The 16331-nt window shown below is 49.3% G+C and overlaps 1 protein-coding gene across 5 annotated transcripts in view; it reads right to left on the bottom strand.

Moving 5' to 3' along the window:
• MYO19 (myosin XIX) overlaps positions 1 to 16331 on the bottom strand; it is a 32986-nt gene that overhangs the window by 10770 nt on the left and 5885 nt on the right. For 4 of the 5 annotated variants that reach the window (XR_001178603.2, XM_045069943.1, XM_045069942.1 and 1 more), the window contains 13 exons: positions 15874 to 16022; positions 14020 to 14133; positions 8029 to 8161; positions 7268 to 7337; positions 6631 to 6733; positions 5883 to 5979; positions 5668 to 5744; positions 3832 to 3922; positions 3230 to 3401; positions 1529 to 1602; positions 716 to 837; positions 445 to 558; positions 12 to 188 (listed from right to left, as the gene is read on the bottom strand). Coding sequence is in view for 4 of the 5 variants with exons in the window: in XM_045069943.1 (XP_044925878.1) it covers positions 12 to 188; positions 445 to 558; positions 716 to 837; positions 1529 to 1602; positions 3230 to 3401; positions 3832 to 3922; positions 5668 to 5744; positions 5883 to 5979; positions 6631 to 6733; positions 7268 to 7337; positions 8029 to 8161; positions 14020 to 14133; positions 15874 to 16022 (1493 nt within the window). In the remaining variant the exon portion in view is untranslated. Of the gene's footprint in view, positions 1 to 11; positions 189 to 444; positions 559 to 715; positions 838 to 1528; positions 1603 to 3229; positions 3402 to 3831; positions 3923 to 5667; positions 5745 to 5882; positions 5980 to 6630; positions 6734 to 7267; positions 7338 to 8028; positions 8179 to 14019; positions 14134 to 15873; positions 16023 to 16331 lie in introns of those variants that run through there. The other variant, XM_045069944.1, reaches the window with a different exon arrangement.

Below are 16331 nucleotides of genomic sequence, written 5' to 3' on the forward strand. Positions count from 1 at the left end.
CCTGGCCTCACCTTGTTCTTCTCCACCAGGCCTGCGGTGTGGTACTGCACGGGCCCCGCGTAATGCAGCACAACGAAGCTGGGCTCCCGGCTGAGCTTGTTGTGGCCCAGGCTGGGGCTGCCCGCCAGTGCACTCTCGATGCGGGTCTGGAGCTGGGCTGCACTACTTGGCCGATTTAGGCGGCATTCCTGCATGGAAAACGATGGGTGGTCAGCCACAAACACGAGACAGGCTCGCCACAACCCTCACAGTCCCCATGCCCTGTGCCTCCCCCCTCAACTGCAGAGCTGTCACAGAGGCATCACAGTGACACTGAGAGGGAAGGAACATAGGGATTAGCAAACCCATTTGGCAGAGGGGAAGACAGAGGCACAGGGGCACAGTATAGTCTCCAAGGCCCCAGAAAGGCCCCACTTTGGTGCTCAGCACACTAGCTGACCCCACCTCGTTTATGAGGGAACAGATGCTGATGGGACTCCCCTCGATGAGATCCAAGCAGGTCTGGTTGTCCTGGTAGTTGACAAATGACCACTCCAGGCCCTCAATTGCATATTCCTCCTAGGGAATAAAAGATGGCAGGAGAAGGCAAACGTGATCTGAGGCCAAGATGGCTCATCCATGGCTGGTCTCAATACCACAGCATATTCCAGAATGGCATCAAAGAAGGAGCGAAAGGCTCCTGGTAAGCCCCCGGAAGAAGCTCTCCACCCCTCACCTGTTGCGCCCTCAGGTAGTGAGCCACAAAGTGCTGCTGCAGCTTCTCGTTGGCGTAGTTGATGCACAACTGTTCCAGGCTGTTGTTGGGAAAGGACTCAAATCCGTACACATCCAGCAGGCCTGAGAGGATGGTGGAGAGCCTATGGGGTTGCTGCCCAGGCAGAAGGAGTATTGGGGGGACTGTGGGAGCCTGGGACAAAGGTGCATGCTTGGCAGCCTGGAGATGGAGTTGAATGAGCATGACACCCGGCGGTGGGCACAGAAGACACCCCACCTTGGGGTGGGGCCCATCTCTACTTCATGGCCCCTCAGAATTCAGAGCAGGAATAAAGGCTGAATGAGGATTGAGGGGCGGCCTAGAGAACATTTTCTGTGTCCAATCCAATTTGGAGGGCCTTAATCTCACCAGCCCAGCTGGTATCTAAAATGCCACTGTCCCTTGAGCAAACTTCCCATATTTGAGCTTGACTTCCTCCTCTCCCTGACTTTTCCACCCCAGTTCCAACCATGTTGGCATGTCCCTCAAATCCCTCTAATCTAGCTATCTTGCCTCTCCCCCAACTGCTTTCCTGAGGCTGGACCAGGGTCTCAGGGGAGGAGGGGCCCTCACAGACAAGACACCATCCGAGTCTGCCTGGAGAGCTACCGACGGGTCAGATGTGGGCACCGAGAACATGAGCCATCTTGCCCAGACATTGGTGGCTGAGGACAAGATGGTGCAGAGAAGGGAAAAGAGCTGCCCGGAGTCACACAGTGGACACTATGGTTCTTTTTTTGAAGGAGTGCTCCCAAAAAGGTGAGCCCCTGCTACCTATGAAAGTGGTCCAGGAGGCAGGGTCTGCACAGATGCTGCTATTGATCACGGACACCAGCCAGTCAAACAGCCTGTTGGGATGGGGATGGAGGGAGAGAGGACTCCGGTGAGAGGTCAGGTAAGCCTGAGGGACAGCAGCACTGCTCCTCCAGCCAGGGTGCCATGCTCCGAAGGGCCTGTATCCCAAACCTGGCAACCCCATAGTCGTGCCTGTCCCCTGACAAGACAGAAATCTGTTTTGTCCTGCCAGCACGCTGAACAAAGGACGAGACCCTGGGGCTAGATGGGGAGTGCATCTCCCATCAGTCACTTGGCCAGACACTCAGCTGGTGTCTTGATTAGAAGGGAAGGAACTGATGAGCAGGCCTGCATTAGGCTTGTAAAGAACCAAGTTCATTAGACTCCCCTGCAAAACCAGACCTGTAGTGCCTAGAACTTGAGACCCTGCCACATGCCCCCACTTGATCCCGCAGTGGCCCCAAGTGGCATCCTGTACTCTGGACCATTCCCCCCTACCCCCAAGAAGACAAGGCAGTCACTGTCCTGGGGACACGTTCAGCACTATGTACGGTACTATTAAGGGGCCTCTTACAGTTTTTCTTAAAGTGACTGCTCTGCAACTTACTGCAATCAGGCTCTGGTTTCTGTTTTTGCCACAGGGGATTCAAGTACCCATCTGAGGTACTAGACACAAATGACCAATTGATACAGTAACCCTGTATGAAATGTTCTATTTCACACAGGCTCACTCTGTCTGTGGCCAAAGTCATATTTATCTTATCTGCTCATTTTGCCGTGACTTGACACAAAGGCTTTAAAAGTCTTTGGCTTGAAATCAGCTTTGGGGCAGTGGGAATGAAGTCTCTTGCTGAATGGGGGTAGGCCTGAGCCTAAATGCCACGGGCCATTTTCATTTCAGTGGATCTTATTCCCCCAGTAATGCCTCTTGGGAAGTTCACAAAAGTGGGGGGACCCTCTCTCCCCAGGGCCTTAGTTCCCATAAGCACATGCATATACTCGGTCCCATAGTTTTGGAGGATTCTGGGCCCTTGATACCTTTACTTGGTACCCTGAAGGTTCTCAAAAGCCATGGTGAGAAATCAACCTTACCCACATGGCCAGAGGGTGGAGATGCCCAAATAACCGACCAGGGAAAGGCCAGGACCCCACCTTCACCATGTTCTGGGCTCGCACTTGCGGCACACTATGCTGTGCAAGATAGTGGGCCACACTCTGCCTCCATCTATCATTATCCCCAGGTAACATAAAGACACGAAGTATGAGGGCACATGGAGACAGAGGAGCCAATTCACCCAGAAGTCTAAGCCTGGAACTGTGACGGCCCCAGATTGCCCTCCAGGCCTGCTCCGCAGGCAGAGTCAGGCAGGCTTTCCTCACCCATGGCCAAGGGCAAGGTAGGCTCCTATGCTTTCACAATGAGCTGAATTTCACCCAGACTGTGGCAACTTCCCCAGGCAGAGGACTCTGGAATTAAGGTCAAAGGCCTTGCTCAGGGAAAACCCAGAAGCCACTCCCTGAAGTCCCAAGGATCTGGGAAGGGTCTGGGAAGCATGGAGAAGAATGTGCCTGATTTATCTAGAAGCCTTCACCAGGGACCTAGGCATACTGCCTGAGGGTGCTTGGTCCAGCTCTAGATAGGCGGAGAATGTGGAATGAGGGCAGGGCCTGATTGCTCACCGTGCATAGACTAGTTTGGCCACACAGTCTCTGCGGGTGTCGCACTCTGCTCGGGAACAGGGTTTCCGGAATACCTGCTGCTGCCTGCCTGCCCTGATGGTTCTGATCTGCAGCGTCTCCAGCAGCGGGTCTTCTGGAAGCTGCAGCAGCAAGGCTGATGTCCTGAGAGAGCCTGAGAGGGACACATCACCCTCCATCCAAACAGCCCTTCTCACAAGACCACGTGGAAGTCATCACAGTGGAACCATGACCCACCCAACGGGACAGAATAAACCTAGGTTCAGGTGAGTGGGACTTGCCTAAGGCAGAGACATGACTTAAACCCAGGATTCTCGGTCTCAGTCCACACTGACTCATGTGGGACAAATCACTTTATAAACCCTCTTTTTTTCTCTCATCTGAAAGATAGGGACGATGCTGTCTTCCCAGAGATGGGGCAAGGACCAACATCCACAGTTTCATCAAGAGCATCACCTTCCGAATTCCCTCCTCAGGCCTCCCCACCCAGTCCCGCCCACACTAGCCCGTTTCCAGACAGGGTGGGCCCTGCTCCCTGGCGCTACAACCACAGCCCGAGCCCCAGGCCCCCACCCTGTCCTCACACTTGGCATCGCCTGTCAGGTGGCAGGGCTGGGCTTCGTCCTCAGAGTGGGCAAAGCGGATGTTGCCGAGGTGCAGCAGTCCGGCCAGGACCTGAGCGGGCAAGAGAGGACATGGTGTGAGCTCTTTCTCCAGCGCTGGAGCCTCGCCCAGGAAGGGCCCGTCTCCTGCTGAATAGTACCAGGGTAAGAAGAGAACCTCCTAACTGATGCCCCCTGAGAAGGGACCCCACCGGCACAATTCTGTAAGAGTTACAGGCATCACCTTGTTTAGTCCTGTCAACTACCAGTGAGGAATGTGCTGTGATAATGCCCATGACAGAGGTGACAGAGGGAGAAGTTCATACAGGGGTCCTGGCTGGCTCAGAGGAGTGTGTGACTCTCAATCTTGGGATCGTGTGTTCAAGTCCCACATTGGGTGTAGAGATTACTTAAAAAATAAAATAAAATCTTCAAATCACAAGCCTACAGGCCACAGACTTAGTAAAAGACGAAAGTAGGATGAGAATCCAGGCAGTCTGACTTCAGATGCCTCCCAGGGCAGCCAGTAGAGCTCCTAAGTCACCCACTGCCTGTCCCTGTGCCTCCCCTTCTCTAGGGGCAGGCTGTGACAATACCACTGTTACCTGGGTGCCAGGCTCACTGCTGTGTGGCCAGTGGGGGTTTGGTCCTGGCTCCCTCTGGCCTTTTCTCAGCATTGTGGGGCTTCTGACAGCTCAGCCCGGGGTGGAATCTGGGACTGTGTAGTGGGCTCTCTGTCCCAGTCCACACTCTACAGTGGACTGTGCACTCACTGATCCACACGGATGAGTCCCCAGGGGCTACAGAGAAGAGACTCAAGTCCAGCAACTTGAAAGCTCTCAGACCCTTATTGGGGGAGTAGGACCTCCCCTACCGTCCCTGTCTGGTTCCAAGCAGGGGGGTCTCTACATGCTACTAGAGTTGAGGCCACAGCCTACCTTCGGAGAAGACTGCCATGCCCAGTGGGCAGAGGGTCAGGATACTGCAAGGCCAACACTGTTATCCAGAACCCAACTGTTGTCCACTTGCCCTGGTTGTCCCCATGTGCTTTCCCTCTGGCCAAACTCTAGCCCTACAGTGCATATATAGGCCATGACCCCCTCCTGCCTGAGCAGCCCCCATCCAGAGGCAGAGGTCATTTCCCAGTGCACCACCATCTCCCCCGCACAGACTTCGCTGTGGCTGCTGCCAACCCACCCTATATATCCCCGCTGGTGCTCTGGGAGGGTGAGAAGGGAGGCCACTTGTGGGCCCAGCTCACCTGGGTCAACACTCTGAGAGGAGGGAAAAGTGGGAAGTCGGAATACCTACATCTGATACAAACCATCAGTGATGTCTGACCTAGGGCTAGGGAGGTCACTTTACTTCTCTAGTCTTTTCAAGCATAAAAATGGGAATAATCTCCATATGTGTAGGACTACTGAAAAAAACAAGTGGACTAAGAGGTATGAACATGATTTTAAAAGTCTGTTAAAGTCTGAATACTTTAGACAAAGCTGTGATAGCGTTAGTTCTCTATTCTATATTCTGATCACTGCAGTAGTAACTGACCTAGGCACCTCACCCTCCCCCCGCTGAGCCCCCAACCACTGTGTTAGGTTTTAACCACCGCATCTGTGCAGTCAATCATTGTCCCCTATGCCCTATCCATCCTGACACCCCATCTAGGCTCAGTAGCACAGAGGGTAACTGACTCCTTAGAGGTTGCACAGTGGGGCTTCAAGCCCTAGATCTTCAGAGTTCAGAGAAGGGACCCATGAAAGGGGCTACCCATCCACCACCTCTGCCAAACAGAAGAGATGTGCCTTTTCTTCTAACCTGAAAGATGTTGTTCTGAGCAGGGGTGTCGATGCCCAAATGAAGCATGGCCTCTCTGGTCACCTCGAAACAATCCTCTGAAAAGGAATCCAAGTCACAGCCCAGGGTCAGGACCAGAGGTCAGCAGGGGCATCGAGGGGTGAAGGCAGGCCCTGTGCAGAGGGTGAGTGGGTACTGATGGGCCAGTCCAGGGTGCTGGACAAGGCTCCCCCTACCTTCCAAGGTCCTCTCTGGGTTGGGCAGCCAAAAGAAGGCTGCTCCCTCGGGGAGGTGCCACTGGAGCCTCTCGTCCATGCTGGCTCCTTTACAGATCTGTGGGGAGGAGTGGGCAGGTGGTGGAGGTGAGGGTGTGAGGAAGCCAGGCCTGCATAAGCCCGGGGTTGCCTCGAGAGGAAAAATGCTTTGGTATCACAAGGCTGAGAGGTGAGAGAGCCAAGGCATAGAGCCCAGGACAGGCCCAGGGACAAAAGTCGCAGCAATAGTTCTGAATGTCTCCAACCCGATGCAAAAACAGCCTGCTGAGGAGGCCTGTGGTCTGATGAAGAAAACACGACTCCTGTCTGGGGAGCCCAGGTCCATATGAGCAGGAGACATCCTATCCAGGCTCTGGGGTACCCCAAGCCTGATGGGAGACACATCAGACGTAGCTCTAGGGAAGTTCTCACTCTGCTGGAGACAGGTGCCATTCTAAGAGTCCTTGGTCTGATGAGGGAGACTCAGTCCCAGTGTCAAGGACCTTTTGGTCTGATAGAGAAAGCAAATGCATCTCCAGGTCAAAACCATTCTGGGAGCCAAGGTCCAGCGTGGGGCAGAAGAGTCACGGAAAGTCTGCAGGAATAAGTGGCGGCATCACTGAAAGCGGTGTGTCAGGCCTGGGGCCTGGTGGGCAGAGAAGAGGGCTTGGAAGCTCAGATCCATCTCTACCCTACATCTGGGCAGCTGTGGGCCCAGCTGGACACAAACCTGGTAGAAGATGTGGAAGTTCCTCTCACTGGACGCCTGACAGGCCACTCGTGTTTTCTCCAGGAGGTATGTCTGGACTGCAGCTCCGGTCATCTGCTGGGCCCTGGGCACAACCAGGTAGGCATTTATTAAGGACTTAATGTCTGCCAGAATGCAACATAGCCACTCTCCCCAAAGCTCTTCCACCTAGTCAAAGTGGGTCTTGAGCACTAGGGACCACCTGGCAGGTCCATGGGTGGTCTAGAACATTCCCCTGTGACCAGCTCAGGTGGACAGGGCCAAGGCCTCTATATACCATTTTGTCCCAAGTCAAGGCAGGAACAGAAACCCCTGCTTCAAGCTCAGGGGTGCAATCCAGAGAGGTGGTGGTTTAACTGGAAGCCCCTGAACCAGGGTAGAAGCCAGGAGGAATTCATAGGCCATGATAAGCACACTGCCTCAGTGTCTTTTAGAGGCTGGAGTAGCTAGAATTCTCCAGGTTCAAAGATCACCCTCAGGTTCATTTATTCCACAAACATTACATGCCAGGAGGGGCAGGGTTCTGCCCAGAGGAGCAGCCCAGGCTGGAAGCAGCCCTAGCCACTTTCAGACTCCCCATCCCCGTCCTCCCCTTAGCCAGAGTGGCAGCAGCCATTACCTGTTTAGCTGGAGCTGGATGAACTTCCCAAAGCGACTGCTGTTGTTATTCCTCAGGGTGCAGGCATTCCCTACAGATCACACCTAGGTTCATACCACTCCCCCAGTGTGACCGGGTTCTTATGGGCCGGGATAAGGGCACGTCCCTATCCTCAAGTCACCCAAAAGCCCCTTTATGGGTTTCCATGTCACAGGGGACAGGACTAGGGAATGGGCACTTGGGCTTCAGCAAACGTGTTTCAGGAGGGTTAGAGCTTCTTGGCAACGAACTGGAATGAGCAAGCCTAGCTGGTCAGGGACTGTATTCTTTGAAGGGAAAGGGCCAAAACCAACAAGCTGTCACTACTGAGTTAGACAACATCTAGGTACAACAGACTTATATCCGCTCTGCCTCGGGACAGCTGTGGGCCCAGCCAGATGCACCTAGGCTCGAGTCACAACATGGACACTCACTGAAGAGCATTCTTAGACAAGTCCCCTTCTCTGAACCCTCAGGAAACCATATGTAAGAACAGGATTTGAACAAGGTGAGCCACAAGGTCCTCTCTGGCACTCTGTTACATCTGCCTAGGCCAGAGGAGGGGGTGATTCTAATGGAAGGAGCCCAAGGGCACCCTGGGAGGTTGCGGGTCCAAGGCAGTGAGTGATACTCTCATCCTCCAACTCCCACAGATGGACTGAAAGCACTACTCCTCTCCTTGGGAAGTGGCAAATCCCAGGGGAAACAGAATCAAGGTACTATGCAGAGGACACCAAGCTCACCAAAAGCTTCCATGACAGGGTTGGAGTTCAAGATTCGCTGTTCAATCCTCTCTGCAATCTTGTGGCTCTCTTGGGATGTGGGTGAGGCAGCCACCACAGCGTAGAACTTCATCAGGCAGCGGGACGTCCATGTCTGTGGCAGAAACCACCCTGTGGGAGCCATGTCCACATTCCCTCCTACTGTACCTCATGATATGGGGCCCACCAGAGCCCTCTTCTCTAGGCACAATGCTGACCAAATGAGGGAATGCTGAATTCAACTGTGTCCTTGGGCAAGGCAATTCCCCCATCTGTGAAGTGGGGGGTTTATCACTTCTGCTGCTCCTAGTTCCAGAGGACACCTTTAAGAAATGAAGGAAGCTGGGAGAAGCGACAACCCACCTTGACCTGGGCAGGCTACTCAGTGTCTCTGAGGGCTCACAGCTAAAACTGACCACATCCCCAATGCTCTTTACTCCTTTGTATCAATCCCAATATTCACATGGTTTCATATTCCTTTGGCCTAAAGAACTTTAATATTCCTTGTAGTATAGGCCTACTGGCAATGAATTCCTTCAACTTTTGTCTGAACGTCTTTATTTCATTTCCATTTTTTTTTTTAAAGATTTTATTTATTTATTTATTACGGGGCTCGATCCCAGGACCCTGTGACCATGACCTGAGCCGAAAGCAGAGGCTTTAACCCACTGAGCCACCCAGGTGCCCCTCATTTCCATTTTTTAAAAATTAAAAAAAAATTTTTTTAAAGTAATCTTAAAGTAAAATTTTAAAGTAAAATATTTTAAAGCAAAGCTCAGTGTGGGGCTTGAACTCACAACTCTGAGATCAAGAGTTGTATGCTCCACTGACTAGCCAGCCAGGCATCCCTTGTTTTACATTTTTTAAGATATTTTGGTATTTTTCCTCGTAACAGAATTCTAGGTTGACAGATATTTTTTTCTTAAAAACAAACAAACAAACAAAAAATGAAACAAACCTCAACCCCAACTTTCTTATTTATTAAGTAATCTCTATATGCCCAATGTGGGGCTCAAACTCATAACCCTGAGATCAAGAGTTACATGTTCTACTAACTGAGCCAGCCAGGTGCCCCAACAGATACTTTCTTTCAGCACTTTTTTCTTTCTGCACTTTAAAGATGTTGCTACTACCTTTGGGCCTGCAGGTTTTTTTGCTTATTTGTTTGTTTTTGTTTTAAAGATTGGCTGACTTATTTTTTGAGCGAGAGTGAGAGAGAGCATGAGCAGGATGGGCAGAGGGAAGGACATAGAATCTGAAGCAGATTCTTTGCTGAGTGTGGAGCAGGGCTTGATCCCACCACCCTGACATCATGACCTGTACTGGAACCAAGAGTCAGATGCTCAACTGACTGTGCCACCCAGGCATGCCTGGGCTTGCAGGTTTTGAAAGATGCCCATTGTCACTCTTATTTTTGTTCCTCTTTCCATAATATTTCTTTTTTGCTGGTTCCCCTAAAAGTTTGCTCCTTATGTTTGGTTTCCAGCAATTTGTTTTCTTTGTATTCATCTGCTTTTGCTTTCTGAACTTCTTGGATCTGTGCTTTTCATCTTTTGTTCATTGTGTAAGGTACAGCCTCTGATCCATGTGTTCTCTTTCTCCTGGTGCACCAAGAACAACTATGGTAGCCCGTGGGCTACCGTACCACAGCTCTCAGATGTGCTTCTCTCTGTTTCTCAATTTGAATTATTTCTATTGATTTACTCTCAAATTTACGGATGTATTCATCTGCAAGTCTGGTCTGTTGATAAGCATGAAACAATTATTCATTATACTTTTATTTTTTATCGTTTTCATTTAACTCTTTATAGTTTCCATATCTCTGTTAAAGAATCTTTTCTGGAGCCTGACAAGCTTATGAGAAAAGTTGTGGACATTCAGGGTCCCACAGGTTTCAAAAGCTACCTACAGTGAGGCTCCCTGGTTGACAATCCTATCTATAAACATGAAGATTCTAATCAGTTGCTTAATGAAGCATTTAAAGCCTTATTCTTAAATATGAACAGAAACTTAAATATGAACAGTGATCATCAACTATTTGATAAACCTCTTTTATACAAATGACAAATATCACAACAAATGAAGGAAAAGGAACTAGAAGGAAACAAAGTCAATGCAAGGAGCAGAAGACAAAATCATGAAGTATCCTCAAAAATAAGATACTGAGGGGTACCTGGGTGGCTCAGAGGGTTAAGCCTTTGCCTTCGGCTCAGGTCATGATCTCAGGATCGAACCCTGCATCGGGCTCTCTGCTCAGCATGGAGCCTGTTTCCCAGGCCCCCCTCTGCCTGCCTCTCTGCCTACCTGCGATCTCTCTCTGTGTCAAAAAAAAAAAAAAAAAAAAAAAAATACTTGGGGCGCTTGAGTGGCTCAGTGGGTTAAGCCTCTGCCTTTGGTTCAGGTCATGGTCTCAGGGTCATGGGATCGAGCCCCGCATCCAGTTCTCTGCTCGGCAGGGAGCCTGCTTCCCCTCTCTCTCTCTGCCTGCCTCTCTGCCTACTTGTAATCTCTGTCAAATAAATAAATAAAATCTTAAAAAAAAAATACTGATATGTGAAATAAGACCAGGATGGTGGGGCAGTAGGGAATAATATTGAGAGAATAAGAGAGAACTCTCAGAATTAACATTTTTTTTAACAAAAATCCAAAAAATTGGAAGGTAGAGAATATCTCCCAGAAGGTAAAACAAAATATTAAGAGACAGAAGAACAAGTAAGAAAAATAAGAATATTAGATAATTAATCAAACTTCTTTCTAACAGGAGATCCCAAAAGAGAGAACAGAAGGGAGGAAATTATTAAATTGTTAGCTGTAATACAAATTTCCCCCAACAAAAGAACAGGTTAAAAAAATCCACACAAAATATCCAGCATAGCAAATGAAACAAAACAAAACAAAACAACCATACCAAGACATAGCACTGTGAGTTTTACTACCTATGAATAAAAATTAAGACTGTAAAAGCTTTTGGAAAAACAAAAACAAAAACACAAACAAACCAAAACACTAATCACCATTATGGATTGGGACTCTCAGTCACAACACTCAAAGAACAGAGAAGGAAAAAACCTTATAAATTTGGAAAGAAAATGGTCTCCAACCTGGAATTATAAAATCCAGCCAACATATAAAATTTGAGGCAAAATAAACATTTTCAGAGGTGCAACAACTCAAAAATCTGCCCACATGTACCTTTTCCAAGAAGCTACTAAAGAACATGTTCCATAAAAACAAGGCCGTTAAGAAACTGAAGCCGCAGGCTCCAGCAACAGGTTTTCTGGGGGCAGGGGTTTGTCATAGGACAAAGGGCAATTGGGGGATCCCGGAGTGAGGCAGAGAAGCTCCCAAGTAGTAACTGTGTGGCAATACCCACTGACAGCCACCAGTCTAGGTGGGAGCCAGAGATCTGGGAGCTCTGGGAAGAACATCACCAAGAAAAAAAAAGGATCTGATGTTCTGGCCAGTGGACAGGTGTTATGCAGCTTTGGTGATAGGTTTAGTAGTAACTCAATAATAGGTATACAAAAACTAAACAAGTGAAAAAAACAGGGCGATTATGAAGTAGAGGGCAAGTAAAATTATATAAGAAAGGACAGCTTATTATACTGCTTTGCTATGAGCAATATATACATGGCTGTAATACTGCATATTAACTAGAAATTGTGACATTTATGTATCTGGGGGCAGAGAAATAGGGCTAAATCTTTATCATACCTGAAAAATGAACGATAAGGTAAAAAAACTGAAAACTTAATAAAAGGATGTTGTTTAGAAATATGGATGCGGGGTGCCTGGGTGGCTCAGTGAGTTAACCCTCTGCCTTCGGCTCAGGTCATGATCTCAGGGTCCTGGGATGGAGCCACGCATCGGGCTCTCTGCTCAGTGGGGAGCCCACTTCCCCCTCTCTCTCTGCCTGCCTCTCTGCCTACTTGTGATCTCTCTCTGTGTCAAATAAATAAATAAAATCTTAAAAAAAAAAAATACTGACGCAAATGCCCAAATAAAATGCTAGAAGATGTGAAAGTTGTTGCCTCTGGAAGAGAGCGACAGTCTTTGTAGATATGGGTAGGGCTGCTGTTTTTTTGTTTGTTTGTTTTTTGTTTCTTAATTTATTTATTTGACAGAGAGAGAGATCACAAGTAGGCAGAGCAACAGGCAGAGAGAGGGGGAAAGCAGGCTCCCTGTTGAGCAGAGAGCCTGATTCAGGGCTTGATCCCAGGACCCTGAGATCATGACCCTGAGCTGAAGGCAGAGGCTTAACCCACTGAGCCACCCAGGTGCCCCTACTGTTTTTCTTTGTAAGCCTTGCGGTATTGCTTTTGAACTATGTAGTTATGCTACTACTTATTAAAAATGAACTTAAAGGGACGCCTGGGTGGCTCAGTGGATTAAGCCGCTGCCTTCGGCTCAGGTCATGATCTCAGTGTCCTGGGATCGAGCCCCGCATCGGGCCCTCTGCTCAGCAAGGAGCCTGCTTCCCCCTCTGTCTCTGCCTGCCTCTCTGCCTACTTGTGATTTCTCTCTGTGTCAAATAAAATAAGTAAAATCTTAAAAAAAAAAAAAAATGAGCTTAAAAAAATATATATATAGACCCAGCAAAAGACCATAGCGACTGCTCAATAAAGTTGCTGACCTCCGGTGGCATGGGTTTCAGGCCAGGTCCGCCTCTGCTCCCCAGAGCAATTCTGGAGGACGATGCGCTTCCTCTAGGAGCCTGGTATGAGCCACTGCACTGGCCACTTTGAAAGAGCTCTTGAAGATCTTCTCTGCACCCAAGTCCAAGCTGTCATCCCTGCAGCTTACTATTTTCACCTGTTTCCTTGTCTTTCTCAGTAGACTAAGAGCCTCCCTGGAAGCCGTATGTTGCATTTTTCATCTTTGTTCCTTCCCCTGCCATTCTTTTTTTTTTTTTTTTTTAAGATTTTATTTATTTATTTGTCAGAGGGAGAGGGAGAGAGAGCGAGTACAGGTGGACAGAATGGCAGGCAGAGGGAGAAGCAGGCTCCCTGCCGAGCAAGGAGCCCGATGTGGGACTCAATCCCAGGACGCTGGGATCATGACCTGAGCCGAAGGCAGCTGCTTAACCAACTGAGCCACCCAGGCGTCCCGTCCCCTGCCATTCTTTAGTGGCTAGCCCACGGCCTAGAAGCTGGCAGGTGCTCAGTGCTCAGCAATTCTCTCACATGTTAAGTATAGGCAGAGGCAGTTTATGGTCTAAAAAAATCCCTTGTGATGGTAAAAGCGTTGTGGAAAGGGTGGGGTGGCTGGGTGAGCCTTGGCAAGAAGGTGATGAGGTCTGGCCTGGTGGCCTCCTCTGACCAGCTGTGCAACTCCTGAACCAGCCCGGTGTAGCATTCTGTCTCACCTGTTGTGGTTTGGGAACCTGGAGCCACAAGACTGCATCAAATGATTCTGTCCTTCCGTACAGCTGGCCCAATGCACAGTCCTTGCCATCATGGCCAACCCATGTAGTGGGTGGACTACTCCGTTAAACCTTTTCCCACCAGTAACCCCAGGTACTTCTAGAGTGCTGCCACGTGCTAAGTGTGCCACCAAGTGCCTACGTGCACTGATCCATTTAACTCTCGTAGGAGTCCCATGATTTTCAAGTTGGTCCTCCTATCCCTGTCATGTTACAAATCAAAGAACTGAGGTTTGCAGAACCTCTTAACCATATTCTGGAATCCCCAACAGCTGACTTTTGTTTCCAGTGGTGTCAGCGCAGAGACCTTTGAGGAGAAAAATGAAGACTGAGAGAAAAAGTATCTCACCCAGTGTTATGTGGAAGAGCCTGGACTAAAACGCTGTGTCTTGACTTCCTGCCTTAGCTTACCACTGCACGCTGAGTCCCTGCTTTAGCCAGCCTATCTGGGAATGACTAGGCAGCAAACGACTCCACAAGGAATGACCTCCTTCTTCTCTGCCCACCCCACCAGTCAAAAAGTTGACAGGGTAAGAAAGAGGCCCTCCTACCTTTCCAGCACCACTCTCTCCGCTGACAATGATAGATTGGTTGACTGGCTCAATCAGGCTCTTGACGTTCCTGTAGGTCTGTTCACCCACAGTGAAGATGTGGGGCTTCAGTTTCTAAAACATCAAGGGGTGAGAGGCCACATAAGGGAACGCCTGTCTCCAAGGAGTGGTTGATCAAATGACGGCTGAGAGGGGAGGCTGCCAACAGCAGCGCCAGGTTTCCTCTAGAAAAATCCCTTGGATATAACAGTGTTAGACCCAACTGTGGGACCCCTATGATGGCTGTATCCACTCACCTTCTCTTAGTATGGAAGCAGTGCTGGCCTTTACCAGTTTATAACCTTAACACTTTGTCCTCCCATTTTATCTTACCTTATGTCTTATTCTTATTCTGCTGCTTATTATTTTGTGTTACTGTACTCTGCAGCATGCAAAGAACTTTCCTATAAGTTACTGCCTAAAAAATCTATCCATTAGTTGGATAGCTAATCCTATTTTATGGACGAGAAATCTGAGGTTTGGAGGTGTTAAATAACCTTCCCAAGGCCACTCAGCAAGTAATTGTAACCATGTGACTTGAATTTCAAGGCCACTATTCTTTCCATTTACAAATACTAATTATCCTCAATGTGCTAGGCATTAAACTGGGCACTGGGGAAACAGGAAACCATGACATGGCTTTTGCTTTTGAAGAGGCTCTCAGTGAGATATGGGCTCTCAGGGAAGACTCAGACACTTAACCATGCATGAGCTTCTGGGGGGCCAGGCCATCTGCACAATGCCTAGCCAGCCCGGCATGGCCCACCCAGCAATCATCATCTATCCACAGATTCCTGGAGAGAAGGCACTGCTGTGGATAATGACAGAGCCTTCCCTCTCTGCACCTGCCTCTGCCCCAGCCTCCTCTTCCCTGGACTGTTAAAAGCCTCCAACTGTTCTCCCTATATCTTTTTTTTTTTTTTTGAAGAATTTATTTATTTATTTGACAGACAGAGATCACAAGTAGGCAGAGAGGCAGGCAGAGAGAGAGGAAGCAGGCTCTCCAATGAGCAGAGAGCCCGATGTGGGGCTCGATCCCAGGACCCTGGGATCATGACCTGAGCCGAAGGCAGAGGCTTTAACCCACTGAGCCACCCAGGCACCCCTGTGCTCCCTATATCTTGTTTGACCTTTCTGAACTTGACTCCCCCAGCTTCCAGAGTAATTATCCCCATGGCAGGCTCCAGTCAGTCCCTCCACTCCTGGGGGAGCAGCACCATGGATATATTGCACCTGCTGTGCTGCTTCAGACCCTTCGCCAGCAGCCCTGGATTGTCTCATCTTCCCATCTCATCTGCTGTCTCTCTCCTTGACAGTAACCTTCCTGCCAGCAAGTTTGCTCTTCCCTCTCTCTGAGGACATCATGCACTTAAACACCAGCTAGTTTATTTGCTGCCTGCTCCAACTCCAACCCCACCAGAATTTATTCCTCTCATTCCTCTTGGAGGAGAGGAACAAGTGCTGAATTTTCTAGGGCCTTATTTATTCTCCCCCCTCAAAAAGGTTCATTAAATACACAAATATACCTTCATAAATCTGTCCCTATTAATAACGTCACAAACAAGAAAAAAAAAATCCGTTATTCTATCTTTTTATTTTAGGTTCCAAACTCAGTTAAACAAATATTTATTTATATCTCATTTTGCACCTGTCCTGTATCCAGAATTCTTCAATCCCTTGGTGGGCAGGGCTGTGGCACCAGCAAACTCTGAATGACCGCATGGCTGGTGAATAGATGGATGATGATGGGGAAGCTGCAAGGAGGCCTAGGGGATATGGCGGAGCCCTGAGGCCCAGGATGTGGCTGAGTCTTACCTGGGGCTGCGGAGCAGCATGGTACTCTCTCATCAGTGCTGGTGAGTAGAGCTGAGGGACGGGCTTGAAAGGGTTCAGAGCGACCAGGGTGCAGCCAGCATTGGTGTAGAATATGTCTGCTGCGTACCGAGCCTGCAAACACCTCAAGACTGAGGCAGAGGCACTTTTAGCAAAGTCTGGCTCAAATATAGACACAACTGCCCACACAAACACTGGCCTAACAGTGCTACTAGCAATTAGCCAAGTGCCTTTAGATCCCAGCAGCTCCCTGATGAATAGGTACAAGATCTAATTAAGATGAGCCCCAAATCTGGAGCAAAGTCTGCCCTGGGGAGTCTGTGTGCAGCTGCCAGGCAGAGGTCTGGAGCAGCCTATCTGGCTCGAGGTCCTGCCTGCCTTGGCTTGACCAGGGAAAGCTGTGCGGACTACCCACATCATCTCCACGCTCTTGGAGACAG

Source organism: Mustela putorius, unplaced genomic scaffold, assembly GCF_011764305.1.
Source record: "Mustela putorius furo isolate JIRA1106 unplaced genomic scaffold, ASM1176430v1.1 tig00003962_pilon_pilon_pilon, whole genome shotgun sequence".
Taxonomy (NCBI): domain Eukaryota; kingdom Metazoa; phylum Chordata; class Mammalia; order Carnivora; family Mustelidae; genus Mustela; species Mustela putorius.